We start from the raw sequence: 16,966 nt of genomic DNA on the forward strand, positions 1-16,966 counted from the left end.
TTTAGAAGTGGAATGGTTATATTGGCAATGGCATCCCATTCTATTCTAAGACATAATTAGTGTGAAAACAAATAGTACAGTGACAGAATTATATACATGAATAAAGGCCACTGTCCTCCACCAACTAATCTGATTCAGTCAGATTATACGAAAGCTTTCTTAGAAATATAGCAGTACTCATAGAATGTTGACAGGCACTGGACTTGTGGTTGAGCTAAACTTGCAATTGCCTGTGCGTTAAAATCAGATAAACATTCATATAGGAATAGCACTAATACTCCGGTGTATATCAATAGTACTAGCACAATAATATAATTATAGTATGATAATAATAGTATGAAATTGTTTAACTTTACGGCATGAGAAAATTCTGCACTCAGAAGTACAGCCCCAGACTGGGTCTGCTTGTCGAAATGATGACTATACGTCATACAGCGACTCAGGTCTGACCAAGCAGTTACTCAGTGAGGGAAACACCCAGGAATTGCTCCTAGACTATATTACTCATCAGACTGGAACACACTGTGTGGACGGTTGCGCGTATGTGCATGTGTGTGTGTGTGTGTGACGAGAGAGGTGGGAATGTACGAGAAAAAGCATATTTGGCACCTCGATTACATTTGATCTGAACAAGACTTGGAAAGACAAATCACTACACTCAAACCCAAATCACTTTGAATAGTTTTTCTTAAAAGTTATACTTGAAAGGCTAATTCCAGTGCAATCTCTCTCCAGCTTTGCTTTATCTTGGCCAGGTCGCAGTTGTAAATGAGAACTTGTTCTCAACTGGCCTACCTGGTTAAATAAAAGTGAAATAAAAAAAGACATGTATTTAACATGTGGTGTCACAATAGAAAATTAAATAGTTTACATAAATATTGGCAGTGTATATTCTACACACACCTAAATGCCATACGTGAATCCGGATGAGGGACTCCTCTAATGGAAGAAGGGCTTTATATGTAACTATCAATGCAACAGACACATGTCTGAAAGAGCATGTAAACATTGTGGTTTTCTCCCTGGCATCTCTAATGTGAAGTAATGGCTGGATTTGAATATTTTATCACTATATAAAAGGGGGCCAGCAGACAGACTGATATGGATTTTGCCCATCCTCTCTCCAGACTTGACCCATGGGTAATATATCCTCCCTGCCTGCGACTTGAACCAAGGGTAATATATCCTCCCACCCTGCGACTTGACCCATGGGTAATGCATCCTCCCCTTTACCACTCACTCTTCTCTTTTCATACAATATAGAATTCTCTATCTCGCCCCTGCCCCCCCTTCCCACACACACAGACGTACACACACCAATGATGTGGACTGAGCTTGGCTCCCAAGTAGAATTTAACAGTTTACAATGCTTCCAATGGCTAGATGCAGACACATTCAAATCAACACTCACATGCATGCACATAACAAAACATAGATAAATACCCATAACCCACACAATCACCTCCCCCATCACACACACCAACACATTTTCTCTTGCCAGTAAAAAAAAACACCCACACATGTTAACTCACATACTCACACTGGGATCAACACCCTCCCCCGTGTGTGTGTGTGTGTGTGTGTGTGTGTTTAATCCGTTACATGTAAAGGATGACAAAAAAAACACTGTAATGAGTGTAATAATCCATTCCGTTACCAGCTAAAATATTGTAATCCGATGACAGATACTTTTGAAGCTTCAAGTCAGAGACCACTATGATGACACACCACGTGTGTTTGATGGTTCACAGGAAAATAGCAGGAATCGGCTTTAGTAGGCTAAGCTATGTCTTCCAATGATGCGACCAATGATTATCCAACTTGAATAAAGGTAAGAGGTAAGGATGACAGTAGAGGTGTAGCCTACGGGCGATATGGATATCACTTATAATTGATATCCACATAGCACATTGATGTGAATCACACTGCTGCTCGCTCATTTAGGTATTTGCTCCTTACGGATTGTGGTTGTTGTGGATGGCTGTTCACAAATGTGTATGTGTATTTTAACCCAGTAATGGTTGAATTGATTACGTTTAAACTGCCTATCAATCATTGTTTTTGCAACTAGTGCGGATACAAGCCTATGAAAAAAAGGTTTGATGGGGTCCCTCCATCTAAAGTCCTCTGAGGTATTGTGTTCCATACCGTCAACCACTAGTTTCATTTAAGAAGACTAGTGGGGCGTTTATTGTTAAATCTAATGTGTGCTGATAAAAAACAAAGGCCTAATGGACAAATGCTCAAACTTGCACACTTTTGATAGACTTACATATCTGCATATATTATCAAGAAATCAAAGTGTAACCAACAAAAATGTAAAACAATAGGTCTATAGCAAATGCAGTATATGGCATTCATTTTTCACATTCAAATAGCACTTTTAGGTCGTGCTCAAAGCAAGCCATTCCATTAGAGCAGCATTTATTTTTCAACCCCGAGGTAATGAATCCAATCAGTCCTCCATGACAACAAAAATCATAAACAACAGAGTAGGGCTTTCTAATAAGTCCTTAGTTTTGGGCTTATGCTCATGTAAAACAATTTGGCTAATCTATATTTCGATATTTCCAAGTCCTATTTTGGAAGGGGTATTACATTCATTGGAATGACTGGAAATCTGACAGACTTAATTTAATGTAAATATACAATTGCATTATTATATGTAGTAGAAAGCGATGGGTTAGAAGAAGTCTACATAACCAACCCATAAAGTAAAATGCAACACCCATTTATGACCAGCTATGTAAACTCTAACATTGATTTATCCTGCAATAGATGTCTTTCAATTGGTAATATAAATGTTTGTCTTCTAATGCCTCTTTAGGGGAAAGTAATCTAAAAGTAACGGAATGTCGGAATGTAACCAGATTACGTTACTGAGTTTGGGTAATCCAAAAGTTACATTACTGATTACAATTTTGGACAGGTAACTGTAACGGATTAAATTTAAAAAGTAACCAACCCAACTGTGTGTCTGTGTGTGTGTGTGTGCATATGGATGAGAAATGTGTCTGAATGCAGAGACCAGGGCTGTTGGACATCTCCAGCTGTTTGTGTTCCCTGTGTTGGAAGTCAGACTTGTAGTAGGATGCAGTAAAAGTGAGTGACCCCACCTATACACCCACCATCTCACTATGACACAGGGACACAGTCTACTCCAGACACACCCGCTTAAGCACACTTATACTCACACACTTTTACAACTAGTATCTTGTTATTCACACATTTCTGAACCCAGTCCCCCTCCCAGTCCCCACACCATCGAGAGGGAAAGTGGGACACACACAGGCAGCTACAGAGCTTAGCTGGCTCCATCTCCCACACAGACACTGTGGCTACTGTCTGCTCCACCCCAGAGCAGGGGAGGCCAGGAGAAACGGCCCTCCAAATATAGACCAATAGTTAGTGCAGTTATTAAGAGATTTACACCACCTCAAACGGCTGAGGTCAGGGATATGATACATCCAGCTCTGTGGAAGAAGTAAAAAAACAACCAGGGGGAAAATTAGAATTGGTCACTTTTTCTGTGGCCTGTGGTGGTCTGGGATGAATTGGTTGGCGCTTTGGGGATGAAAGTGATTGTACCGCACGATCTCACACACACACACACACAGCAGTGGATCTAGTGGCTCAGATCCAGCTGGCAGGGGGTGTGTGGCGACACACTGTACTGTACTTCCAGTAGAGGGTTTGGCCAGCCATGAGAGAGAACTATAGGAGCAGAGCTGAGGCTTCATTAGGACCATGCCTGGTGCTCATTACCCCAAACCCCACAGTTACTGTTAACACCACTAATCAACTCACATGGTCGACTCTAGCTCTCCTCTCTTCTCCCTCTTCATTCCCGACTTCCTCTCTGTCTGTCCCCTCTTTCTCCTTTTCTCTCTCTCTCGCCCTCCCTCTCATTTACTTTTTTTTTTATAGATGAGAAAACTTCAGCAGTTTCCCATCTGGAAGCTAACACAGTTTATACAGTATACACAACCTTCCTCCTGTTTTCTTCTGTTAGATATCATCACCACTCTAAGCTTCAGAGAGAGGAAATGGATTGGTGCGATGGAGGGAGAATGGATGATTGGCTTTTCTAGTCCCTGTCTTGGCCTTGGTTAAGAGACCGACAGAGCCCATGGCCTGCTTGCTGTTCAACGCAGTGTTTAAACCTCTTTTCGGGTCTGACCCCAGCTTTTCCATGAGTGTGTCTGGTAGATTGCCAGAGGTTGACTCCCACTTTGCAGGGTCTTGACCATGGGTTTCTGTGTAACACAGACCCATTTCGGAGGGGATTGTGTGGTGGATGAATATTTTATGTGTCAGGGTGCACTTAGGAGAGAATGCACCGTTTTTTCTCTATGATATCATAACCACAAGATAGAGCTGGGAGATGGAGGCCAACGGGGAGGCAGGGATGATGTGGTTCAAATACCAGCCCTCAATACATGGAAGAGGTAAAATGGATGCCAGAAGCTGTAGATTTACTAGCTTCCTCTCTAGATGGCTGTTGCATCATCTTACAGCATTATGAGGACTGTGACGAACACATAAAAAGGTTGATACAAAATGTCTGGTATTAATGATGTACTGAAAATCCATTTCACTGAAAATCTCTTTAGAAATAATGGCTGTGCCCTTCCCACCCAGCGTTTGTGTTTTCTTGTTTTGTTGCCCAATACAATACCATTTTATCAGCAGATTAACTAAAGACATAGAGCCTTGATGTCCCCAATGTTTTTTTGTGCTCTTCAGAACATGTAGATAGGTTCAAGTATAACAGATAAGATACATCAGTGTGGGAAACTGACCCTGTGACTGGTCCCTCTGAATTGAAACACTGATGAGCAAAATGATCAACCCTGATCGCCTACAAATTGCATTGAGCCACAAGGAGCAGGATGATGAAGGTTAGTATTTAGGAATTCTAGAGCTGTGCCTATGGGCAACTCTTACTCAGAGCTCACAACCCCTTCAGACGAGCCAATCTCAGCAAGTCCCGCCCTAACCCTCTAAAGCCCATATCAGTGGAACACATAGACAGTGTTTGCTCAGAGAGTGTTAATGACAGCTCATAAACACGGCCGGGTCCAGCTGAATGATCACACGATACAGCTTTTTTTCCTAACATTGAAAGAAAGAAACATATGTTCCCTTCCAAAGAGAGACACATTGAACACAAGCTTTTTTTAGTAAAGGGCTGGGCGAGTTTTCAGGGGCAAAGTGAAACTCTATCTGGACTGCAAAGGGCAATACGTGCCTTGGCCCGGACCCAGGGCAATACGTGCCTTGGCCCGGACCCAGGGCAATACGTGCCTTGGCCCGGACCCAGGGCAATACGTGCCTTGGCCCGGACCCAGGGCAATACGTGCCTTGGCCCGGACCCAGGGCAATACGTGCCTTGGCCCGGACCCAGGGCAATACGTGCCTTGGCCCGGACCCAGGGCAATACGTGCCTTGGCCCGGACCCAGGGCAATACGTGCCTTGGCCCGGACCCAGGGCAATACGTGCCTTGGCCCGGACCCAGGGCAATACGTGCCTTGGCCCGGACCCAGGGCAATACGTGCCTTGGCCCGGACCCAGGGCAATACGTGCCTTGGCCCGGACCCAGGGCAATACGTGCCTTGGCCCGGACCCAGGGCAATACGTGCCTTGGCCCGGACCCAGGGCAATACGTGCCTTGGCCCGGACCCAGGGCAATACGTGCCTTGGCCCGGACCCAGGGCAATACGTGCCTTGGCCCGGACCCAGGGCAATACGTGCCTTGGCCCGGACCCAGGGCAATACGTGCCTTGGCCCGGACCCAGGGCAATACGTGCCTTGGCCCGGACCCAGGGCAATACGTGCTGAATATATTTGAAGTGTAAATATTTGTATTCGTCGTATAAATGGACTTGAAAGCCACTTGATAACAGACTCGAATTGGTTGAGTGCCTATATCAGACTGAAAACGTCTAGCGCACCTCTATAAGGACTATGGGCATTTCCATGTAAATGGACCCAAGTTCATAGGAGCATATCAAATTGGGTGTCAAATGAAAGCTAAGAGTCTATATTTTGGGGAAATTAAGGCATAGTTACATTTAGAAAAAAAAACAATTGCATAAGTAAAGGCTTTGATTTCTGGATAAACAGATTTAAAAAGGGGTCTTACCAAAAACCAACAAATGTTCTCATTTCTCTCCCTCATGAGGGAGGATAATAAAAGTTCACAGAAGTAACAAGTAAAGGTAGGCCTATCAATTGGTTATAGTGTTTTACTGATATACATTTTGTTTATGAATTATTAAGTGATTAAAACTCGTAAAAAACTCCAAATTGGTAACGGAATTACCAAAAATTCTGTAATGGAATTACTGCAACTGAATTGGCTACAATGGGAAATCATCACAAACCACAGTTAGGTCACCTGCTACTATCCACCCTTCCACTGGCATACTGTTATGTTCAGCTCATAACTGTTTTATTTCTATCAAACCAAGAGTGTTAAAAGTCTGAGTCTGGACAACCTCTCTCTCTCTCTGGCTCTCTCTGTCTGTCTCTCTCTCTCTCTCTCTTTCCTTTCTTTCCTTTCTTTCATTTCTTTCTTTCTTTCTTTCTGACACCTACCCATGAGCCCCCTCTCTTTCCATTTACTATTAACAGCTTCCTCCCCCACTGGGCACCGACCGACACCGGACGTCCATGGACGTTGACATTTGGTCAGTCCACCCTGGCCTTGATGTTAGCATCCACAGACGGACCAGAGCTCTGCCTTTATACAATATAGGTGTACATAGTAAGTTAGGTAGGTACCTTATATGTTGGCACTGTACCAATAGCTGTAGAGCAGAGTTCTGTGTTTGTCACTCTATTGTTATGACATGTTGATGTCAGCCTCTCCCTGTCTGTCGTGTGTGGATACAGCTGCTGAGATGATTCATAGAGTCACAAAAACAACACACAACTAACATGCTGCTGTTGACTGTGTTCAGTGATGTGTCTGAATATGCGTGTATTAGGGAGGAACCTTTCAAGGCAATAGGCCTTGTACTTTCTATCCTGAACTATAAACTCTCTCAAACGGTTTCTTTGTCAGTCAGAAACGTCAACCTGCCTCAGAATGACAGTTGAGAGGGTGTTGGAGTGGCGTCGGTCGGTTCGCTAGCGAACTTCCGCTTTGTGTTGGCGCTCGAAGACGTTTCAACATCTGTTGAGCGAAGCATTGCGCACCTGTCTTCCTTTTCCTCCTCTCTTGACTATTTTGCCTCCTGCCTTTCCCTACCCCCTTTGACTTCCCCTTTCACTCTACTACTGGTGCCATCGAGACGCCTGAGGCTTTAGCGATCACACTGCCCCTACAACTCAAATCAATGACAGAGTTGGGTTTTAGAGGCTGTCCAATCATAGATCAGTTTAAGGCTGACCCAGAAGGATGTGAGGTTTATTTCTTAGTAGTGTTTGTGGCTGTCTAGTCTGGCTAAATGAGTTTTACAGACACACACAGAGACACGTAAACACACACACACACACACACACACACACACACACACACAATGAACTCTTTTAATGTATCTTGTTATATATATTGACGTCCGGTGTCCACGTCATGAACTGAATGGATGCATTATTTCAGACTGTAAACTATCACCATGAGACGGAGGGCCTTTAGCAAGTAGTAAATTCCACCATGGGATTCCATGATACTTACGTGGCTGTGACTAGTCGACTGTCACTCTGCCCATGTTGCACACTGAGGTCTGTGTACTGGTGGGATTTCCACAGCCTACACCAATCTATCAGGGGAAGCTTAGCTAAGCCTGGCTCTCTTCCCAGCCTGTTACTGCTGTCTGTCTGTCTGTCTGTCTATCTCTGAGCAGATGCTAGCTATGCTTCCCCTGGGGACCATCCTCAGCCTGAAATCCTCCCGTCTACAGCAGGGCTGAGAGAGAATGTGAGACCGTGATCCAGTCTTCCCGTCTTGATGAAGGGATAAGGCTGTGTGTGTGTTGGTAGTGTAGTTAGAAGTGTGTGTGTGTGTGTGTGTGTGAGTGTGATTAGTGAGGAATAGGGGCTATGCCACACAGGGACAGCCCTACAGTGGTGCAGGTCAGGGCAGGCAGTGTGAGTGGAGGGGTGTAGACTAGGCCCCATACAGCCGGATCCACTAACAATAAAGAGAGGCCTGTAGCACTGAGCAATCAGCCCTCTTTTGTCCCACTACACTACTGTACGTGTGTGTCTCTCCTCTGGGGAGGGGTGATGTGTGTCAGTAGGGCGGAGGCAGTAAAGGTGGGTGAGGAGGGGGGGTTGTTTTTCAGCACTTCTGCTGCAGAACAGAGAGGGCCCTTTTTTGCCCCGGTGACAGATCCTATTAAAGAAATAAGCTGCGCTGAGAGTGTTGTTTTAGCTCTGGAGGTGCGAGGCTGTAGGGGTTGCAGGGATGTGTGTGCAGGGGTAGCCAGGGCTTGCTAAGCAATGAGGTGTTGGTAGGAGGGAGGGGAGGTGTCCTCGCAGATCTGTGTGAAAGGAAAGCAACCATCGTCGTCACATGCGTCAACGCAATGCTAGCAGATGTGTCAAACGGTTTCTTATTCACACCTCGGTGCGCATGAACTTAGCTACGAGCACACACAAGACCCGTCTGCACACACACAAGACCCGTCTGCACACACACAAGGCATGTCTGCACACACACAAGGCCCGTCTGCACACATGCGCTCATGGGTCGCACACACACTGCTCAGTGACAAATGACAGGAAGGTAGACTCCAGATGTGTCAAATGGGAGGTGTGAATTTTCTTGTGTATTTGCGTGTGTGTAAGTGCATGTGAATGTTTACAAGCACGAGTTTGTTTTATTGTTGCAATATCATGTTGTTCTACACTTTAATCTTGACTCCGATCAAGGTCAGCAGAGTGCCACAGGAAAAAGCCCTGTCCACATTCTCATAGGGGGAAATTCCAAGCCAAGTTAAGTGTGCGTAAATGGAACATAATTCCTTTTTTTTATGCCCTTTTCTCTCTACACATATTCTGACCTCGAACTTAAGCATGAGAATAGCATGCTATTCACCCGCTATTCGTTTGGGTTGAAGATCTAAGAATTGAAGGTTTGGCAGAGGTGTGTCTACAGATATGCCGTATTCTGACCTTGACTTAATGCCCTCATAATTCCACCCCCTTTACATGAGAGGACACCACGAATAAGGACTAGCGACCTGTAGGTTTACTTTAAAAAAAAATGTACGATAGAAATAACACCAATCTCCATGCACTGTAATTTATACATTGATAAGAACTACTGTATTGATAAGACCTGGGTATATGAGTAATCCGTTTGGATAAGGGGATTGGAAATATAAATTAATGATATTTGATCTATTTTATCCTATGATCACTGAAAAGTGAATTTTGGCCTCTTTTCCACAGTAAAGTATAAATAGCTGTATTTATTCAGAATTTGAATTGTAGGCCTATAGCTTCATAATTTTTTTGGGGGGGGATGAAATTTGGAGACCCAAGCCCAGGCTGTAGCCTATGGGAACATGTTCACACTGACAGTAGCGTTGAACCTACAGAGTTGATTTATGCACTGTAGAATGTTTTTCATTATATGCCCAGACCTTTCTTCTTTTTTTAATGACCATTTCTATCATATTAAATATGAAACACTATCGGCAGCCACCGTCAGTAATACACACATACAGTGCAATGACTGTTAGTTTTCTTCCATTTGTAGCCTACTTTCTGCATCATTCCATTCCATTGACCTTTCTTTCCTCCGTCACGTCCGTGTGCCTTATGGCGTATTACATGATTGTCAATAATTAAGGGCATGTAGCCTATTTGAATAATTATGGAACGCAGACCATACCTAGCAGTTTAAACCTGGAGTCTCACAGTTCTGTGGTTAATGAGGATTAGGGTAGACTGTTGTTCAACCCCTGTTGTACACTTTTCTATTCTTCCAATATTTCATGGGTTGAACAATTGAATATGGCAAATTTCAGGATGAATCAAACCCCTGGATTTTTCATTCAACAATGTATTTTGTTCATTAAGGCTCTCCAACCCTGTTTATGTAGGATTCATAAATATTTTCCTAGCCCTAAATAATGTACAAGATCAGAGTATTTTTTTTAATCTACCGATTGGCGCTGAAAGGAGATGAATATGCGTGTACTTAGATGGCTTTCTGTCATTGATCCCTATTCTGAACCTGTCTGTCGAGAAAATTATATTTAAAGGTTCACCGTATTTAAAGGGGATGGCTTTAGATAAATGTTTTCAGCAGTTGAATTACATTTATTCAGTGTGCGTAAGGGAACCACGCCTGCAAAGCCCATTACGCACCTGTATATGTTAAGTCTGAATACCAACTACTGAGAAGAGTTTAAATCAAAATGCGTAAAAAAGATTTCCTAAGTCTGAATTGGGCCCATAGTCCAGACCAGACATTAATATGCTATAACAGGCTGGCCAGTAGTATTTGCTGCCTTTGTTAAAGTGATGTTTGAACCAGAGGCTGAAGAGCCAAGGCTTCTCTCCCCCATGTTTACCCAAGGGATTACTGACTCCTCCAGCTCTGGAACCAACATCTCCAAACACCTATTATTTGCTGACTGTTCCTTACCATTAAGTCTCAGAAAAATAAATATGTCAACCGCAGTCATCCACAGCGTTTTCCAGTAAGCCACAGGTACTCCTTCACACTATTCACCCCCTCCCCTCTCCATAGAAAAACTGTTTGTCATAATGCAGTAAGAGAGAAAACATTCCAAATCATGGGCTATTTATTTGTCTAAATCGAGATCTGAACTTTTATTAAATTAGGTCTAAAAGGTCGTAATGACTCCCTCCTGTATGGGTGAGTGTAAATAAGGAAGAAGCAGTAAACAGAGTGGGCTTATACTTCCCTCCATTGGTAGGTAAACAGGAAAGACATTTGGAGATGAAAGGGGGCTGAGTTTGGGTATGCAATTTGCCGTACTTCTCTCTGTTTCTGAGAAAAAGCATCTAGGTCGCCTCACTTGCACCATCAGGCAGAATTAAAAGTACGGGCAGAGGCCTCTGTAAATAATTCTGTAATTCTTTGCGTGTCCACTTGCTGCGTATGACGTCAGCGAATACAAAGTGAAAAGGTTGTTGGAGGAAACCCCCCCGGGGCATGTGTGTGCACATAGCGAGGTGTGTGTGTCCACCCAGACAGGAGCAGACTTGAGCCTATATAACTAACCTGAGGAGTAGAAAGGGGGCATAACAAAGCAGCAGACAATGCTATGCTCGTCCTTTTCTCCTCCTTGATAGAAACGTCTGCAGTCATGTCACAACGACTTTCAGAAAAGCAAACAGAGAGACACAGATGGGGAGAACTGAGGAAAAAGAGCCTGTGATGGGCTCTTTCTCTTCGTCTGGACCAGGCTGAGGTATTTAGGCTCATTTGCAGTGCTTTCACAAGGGAGCTTTAGTGGGATTATCTACAGTGGTGTGTTGTGTCTGTTTCTGTCTGCCTGTTTTTCTCTCTTAGTGTGTGTTTGTGTGTATGGAGGGTTTGGGGGTAGCTGAGGCCGAGTGTTTCCCTTTAGGAGGTTGTACTCGATGCTGATGGATGGGTGTATAGGTCGCATCAGCCAGGGTGAAAGAAGCATCAACTCCACCCTCTCAGCCATACCTCTCCACTAATGAAGGAACTTAATCATGCCATGGCTCTACAGGCCTCACCTCGGGCCTCTAACTGGATGGTCGAGGACACTAGCAGATGGAAGTATTATAGCAGAGTCACTGTATACATGGCATATGCCAGCTCCCTCTTGCCCCACTCCTGTACCTAGTCAGAGTGAATGATGTGAATGTTTGTCCCAGAACATAGGTTTCTTCTGAAACCAATCGAATATTTTCAATTTACAGACTGCATTCCAGCGGATTTATCAGTCAGTCAGTCAATATTTGCTCTGTTTCTAATCGCAGAGGCCAAGTGTGATGGAGAGACTGAGTCCAGAGAGAACGCTCGCCATTGCCTCACGTCATTCCAAACAACACTCTCTCCATACCTCCGGCTTGACTGGCCTTAGAAATGTGTGTCCTTTATGTCTTTAACAGCCCCTGTCCAATTCCACATCAGATGACATCATGGGTCTCTTAAAGGAGGTGTTTTTCTTCTTTGACATAAGTGCTGCTGCTATGTCACCATATCTGCAGGTTGTGCATCTGGGAGTTTTAGTGAGGATGGCTGGGCTGGCTATGTGGTTAGGCAGGAAAGCACCCAACGTCAGACAGACGTGACACTTTTTTCTCTCCTGGCACTGGTACACCTGTAGGCTTTTTCAAAAACACCCATCTCCATTTCAACATCAAAGTGGCCTTTGAGATAGCAATTGGCACCGAGGGCGAACCTTTCATGTGATTTGTGGAGCATAGGCGTGGCCGAGCTGCTGACTTAGGGTATGGACACACCTGGCAGGTGCACACACACACACACACACACAGCTGTGTGCACATAAACACATTAACATTCGCCTCTCTTTGTTTACTATGAAGAGAGACTGCACTGTCAAGAAAAATAGCAACGCAAATGTCATTGTCTATTTGCATTCTTTGTACAGTCTGCGTGCCAAATGCAAATAGAACCTACCTGCCCACCCTCCCCATACCCCCCTCAATCTTCTGAAGCTGTGTGAACACACCCAACAGAATAAATATTGGCAACAAAACACAGCAATGATCAAGTGAATTCTGTAGAAGTACAATACTGTGTGTGGGAAAGAGTGTGGTAGTATCATAGAAACAGGATAGACAGCAGTAAAGGGCCTGCCATGACTGAATGCATGCATGTGCATACACATGTCTCTGTTTGCATGTATGCAAGCTGATGAACTGTACACACAGTGTAGTGCACCATGGCTGCCTCTGCTGCCTCTCACCTAGGGTTGAGCTATGAAACAAATGGTCCTCTTCCTCTGTTTTTCTCATAGTCATGTATGTTCTCGGCCCAGCCCTGTGTCCTTCGTCTCTGGTGAGTTCCTCTTTCTCAGGAACTGATTAACTCTGGGTGAGATACATAAAGTACTAACAGCCCTTCCCCTCGGAGGATATGTGACGGGTGATGTCATCACTCAGAGAGAGAAGACGGAGGCTAAATACGGTTAGGGGATTAATTCAGCTGAACTCGGTAGGGAGGAGAGGGGAGAGAGAGAGGAAAGGGGGAGGGAAAGGTGGGGGGGCAACTGCATGCGAGCAGCGACAGGGAGGGTCTCAACACTTCAGTCATATCTTGCTTCCTATCGCACGTCTTCCTTCTCTCTCTCTGATCGTCAGCAGAACATTGACGTACACAAAGCTGCTTCTCAGAAAGCACAGGGTGGCTCTAATCAAAGAGACTGTGCTGTAGGGTTCACTTTGTAAAATGTTGCTCATAGGCCTACTGTACAGCAAGTGGAGTGTTTTGGGACGAAGTGACACAAAAGCAACATATTGTATTTGAGGGGAAGAGGAGAAGGGAGGAAAAAGTCTAACACTTTCAACATTAGTTGGAAAAAATAATGTGTGTCTGCAAAGCATTTGTGTGTGTATTTGTGTGTGTTTCTGTGTATGGGTTTTTGGATCATGCTGTGTGAGGTGAGCGTTGTGTGTTTGGCAGATCATTGCCGCAGGGGAGCTTCCTTCCTGTCCGTCAGGTTTCCTAGCTGGATTTGTAAACGTTAATAAAACGCCTCCCTCCCCCTGTACCAGCCTCTTTGCTGGCAGCCATGGAAATGCAGGCCCTACACAAACACACAGTAAAGCCCTGAGCAGCCTGACCCGCTCTACTCTGCCAGTCAGCCAACCGACAGGTGAACGTATGCAGGCCAACCAGGGAACAGGCTCTCATTCATCTCACAATGGGATAGAGGGATGGTCATCTGCTTTGATGTTATACTTAAACTTATATGCAGACAGCTGGTTAACTGAGGATATCATAAAGTCTGTGTTGTGTGTTTTTAATTTTTGATGTATTTTTTTACACTGAAATATTTAGGAAGGAATAATGTAAGGATTGTCGTTATAAAGTGGGGGTGGTGCCATTCTCTATTTGAGTCCACTCTTTTAAACCTTTTTAACACAAAAGTCCCCTTCCCTAAATTAAACCATGTCGCTGTATAGCAGGATGGGGCCTGGCCACCAGGGTGTATAGTGAATAAAAGGCCACTCTGATGCCTTGAGTGCAGACATGACATGTAGACAGAGAGGAGACTGCTTTACCGTATGTGCATGCTTGTTTCTAACTACAGGAAGCCAACACACGGCCTGTTTTTCTTCGGCAGTGCATGCACGCAGACACAAACAAAATGCAGTACATATAATTTACAACATACAGACATAGCCAGCAACTCTATCACATTTCACACAAACACAAAGGATATTATTATCTATTCCTCCCCCTTCCCTTTCTCCACACTGTTCTCCTCCATTTTCAACGCCTCCTCAAATAGCCTCCAGCCTGGCAGGCGATGCGCCACCCCTCGCCCTTCACCCCCTCGCCCCTTGCTAGGATCCCCATGTCCCCTCCATGTGGCATACAGAACCGCCTGGCTCCCTGCATTGGCCAGTTGGTCGGTTTTGACTGGGCTGAATCCACCCTATCCCAAATAAGCGTAGCAATTCACCCATCCGGGGCAGCCACTAAAAACCTGTACAGTAGAACCATAATAAACATGATTTCTTAACAGGAAGGATCATTAAACCCTATACCCATCTGATCTGACTGGTGTCAGCCATGCATGGTCACACACACACACCAGCAGCCTTTAGAGGTTGACTCATCCTTGTAACACAATCATCCAGTCTTTCACATGATCACACATTAAACCATTTTGATATGCATCACTACCCAAATGATGGCTCTAACGGCTTTAGCATATTGGGCTAAATCTGTTAGCATAAACCATCTCTTTAAGAGTATTAAGTCAAGGAGCCACTTATGTGGTCACCCAGGTATGACCATTTGACCAGAGGCAGCAGGGTGAGGCCATAAGCGTTTGGTATTAGCTGCTTGGAGACACACAGCTCCTCTTAGCGGTCTCTGATTATGCATTAATACACTTTACCGTTTCCTCTGACAGTGCCACTCCCCACGCCCTTATACCACACAGACACGAACACTGCTGCACCATCCAATACACAGCATTGTCTCCTATTAACTGCAATTGCTGGTCAACTGTTGTTGATCCTCCCACACACTGACCGTACAGACACACACACACACACACACTCATGGACACGCACTCACACGGCTACATTTTCTTGTATCATCTGCATATGACTCATGTATCTCTTTTAGTCTCCAATGATGGCACCCTGTTCTCTCATCCCCTACACCAAGAATAGCCTCTCTCTTTCTCTCTCTCTGTGAATCCCTCTACACACAGCTCCTGATATAGCAGCACATTAGACTTCTGACAAGACAAATATTCTCATGTACCCTGTAAGTACTCACGTCTGGGTTCCCTGGGCCCATCCACAGTCACTTTAATGGCACGGTGGTAGGTGGCCACCTGAGGAGGACCGGTGAAGACTGTGATGGTTAGAGTGAAGCTCTTTCCTGGGTTAGACAGAATAGAGAGGGCCTTGGTAAGTGAAATGCATCAGTAAGACATAGATTCAGGAGGAACATCATGTGTGAAGGTTTATAGGCTTGGGTAATTAATTGTGGAAATAAACAGATTTTTGTGGGAACAAGCACTTTGGTAATGACCACCACAGTCAACTTGCTGAATTAAAAGTGCCTTCTGATATGCCTCCCTTTTAAGTTTGTGAATTAAAGGGACCACCTCTTTGATGAGCTGAACTGTGGGCATGATTTGAATTGAGAGAATGTATTCCAGAATCTCTGAAAGGCTTACAGCAACAGTTTATTGTTCAACAAGGCCGATTGTTGAACAATAAACGAGCTCTCATCCTTGAGCTCTCCATCTGCATGAAAGGCGTGGGGAGAGCGCTGGATCATGCAACGGTCCGTTTTTCATCTCAGGCTATGAAGCGGCGCTTTAATAAAAACAAGGCATGGCCTATCTTGTTAAAGAGACTGTTGGGGAAAAGGGAATCCTGGGGTGGGATAATTGACTACAAAAATGAAAGGATCTACTAGAGCGTTTTCCATTCATCAGTCAGCAACTATTTAAAAGTGTGAATGCGCGGGCCAGGAGGAAGGAGAGGGAAGGGAGAAGGTTCTGGTCGAACGTCAGCTATGTGAGCCTAGTTTTTAAAGGTGTGTAAACAAGCAAGTCCCAAGCCTTGAACTGAATATTCTGGTCCAGTCATTTTGGTGATTTGGACATGTAAAGACAATGGTATAATGTTCATATAATATACAGGCTGCGGCTACTAACCCGATCATATTTTGAGAGGGGCGTGCGTGATGGTCAATTATAGAAATAACTGTGGTAATGCCTCACTCAGCATTAGGCTGTAGTTTGAAATTGGGTTTCGCTCTGTCTATTAAGCATTTTCAAACAAAATCTTAAAATTTGGAATAATTATATTGTGCTCTGGATTTCCCGTCTTCCAATAAACACTGGTAATGGTTGTACGCTCTTTAAAGCTATTACACCAGGAGATGAATTTCGACGTGGTTTTCATCTGAATCTCACGTCCCCTAACCTTTTTTATTTTATCCATTAATTTATTTGATCATTTTCTTTGTTTAAAATCGATTACCAAAATGAGGTATACTCAGGCTATAGTTTTGCAAGTCAGTGCAATGACGCATGCAGGAAGGTGTTTTGTATGTGAAGTAAACTCTTCATTATTAATGATGTAAGATAGAGGTGCGTGACTCCTTCCGCTCACCTCGTCCGCTCCTGCCCACGAACCGCAGGTCGTTAAAGCGGGCGACCTGGTTCTTCATCACCGCAGACGCGTTCCGAAGCTCCGCTGAGTAGTTCTCGTCGTTCCCCGCCATCACTGTGACCAAAGTCCCGTCGGGCACATCACCGAGTGCGACAACCTGTGAGAACA

At 44.4% G+C, this 16,966-nt stretch overlaps 1 protein-coding gene across 4 annotated transcripts in view; it reads right to left on the reverse strand.

Moving 5' to 3' along the window:
* Positions 1-16,966, reverse strand: part of runx3 (RUNX family transcription factor 3) — a 70,317-nt gene that overhangs the window by 18,387 nt on the left and 34,964 nt on the right. For 2 of the 4 annotated variants that reach the window (XM_036962236.1, XM_036962234.1), the window contains exons 4-5: positions 16,799-16,955; positions 15,432-15,551 (exon numbers count right to left, since the gene is read on the reverse strand). In XM_036962236.1, coding sequence (XP_036818131.1) covers positions 15,432-15,551; positions 16,799-16,955 — 277 coding nt within the window. The remainder of the gene's footprint in view (positions 1-15,431; positions 15,552-16,798; positions 16,956-16,966) is intronic. The other 2 variants (XM_036962237.1, XM_036962235.1) reach the window with 1 other exon arrangement.

The sequence above is a fragment of the Oncorhynchus mykiss genome, chromosome 25 (genome assembly GCF_013265735.2).
Source record: "Oncorhynchus mykiss isolate Arlee chromosome 25, USDA_OmykA_1.1, whole genome shotgun sequence".
NCBI classification, from domain to species: domain Eukaryota; kingdom Metazoa; phylum Chordata; class Actinopteri; order Salmoniformes; family Salmonidae; genus Oncorhynchus; species Oncorhynchus mykiss.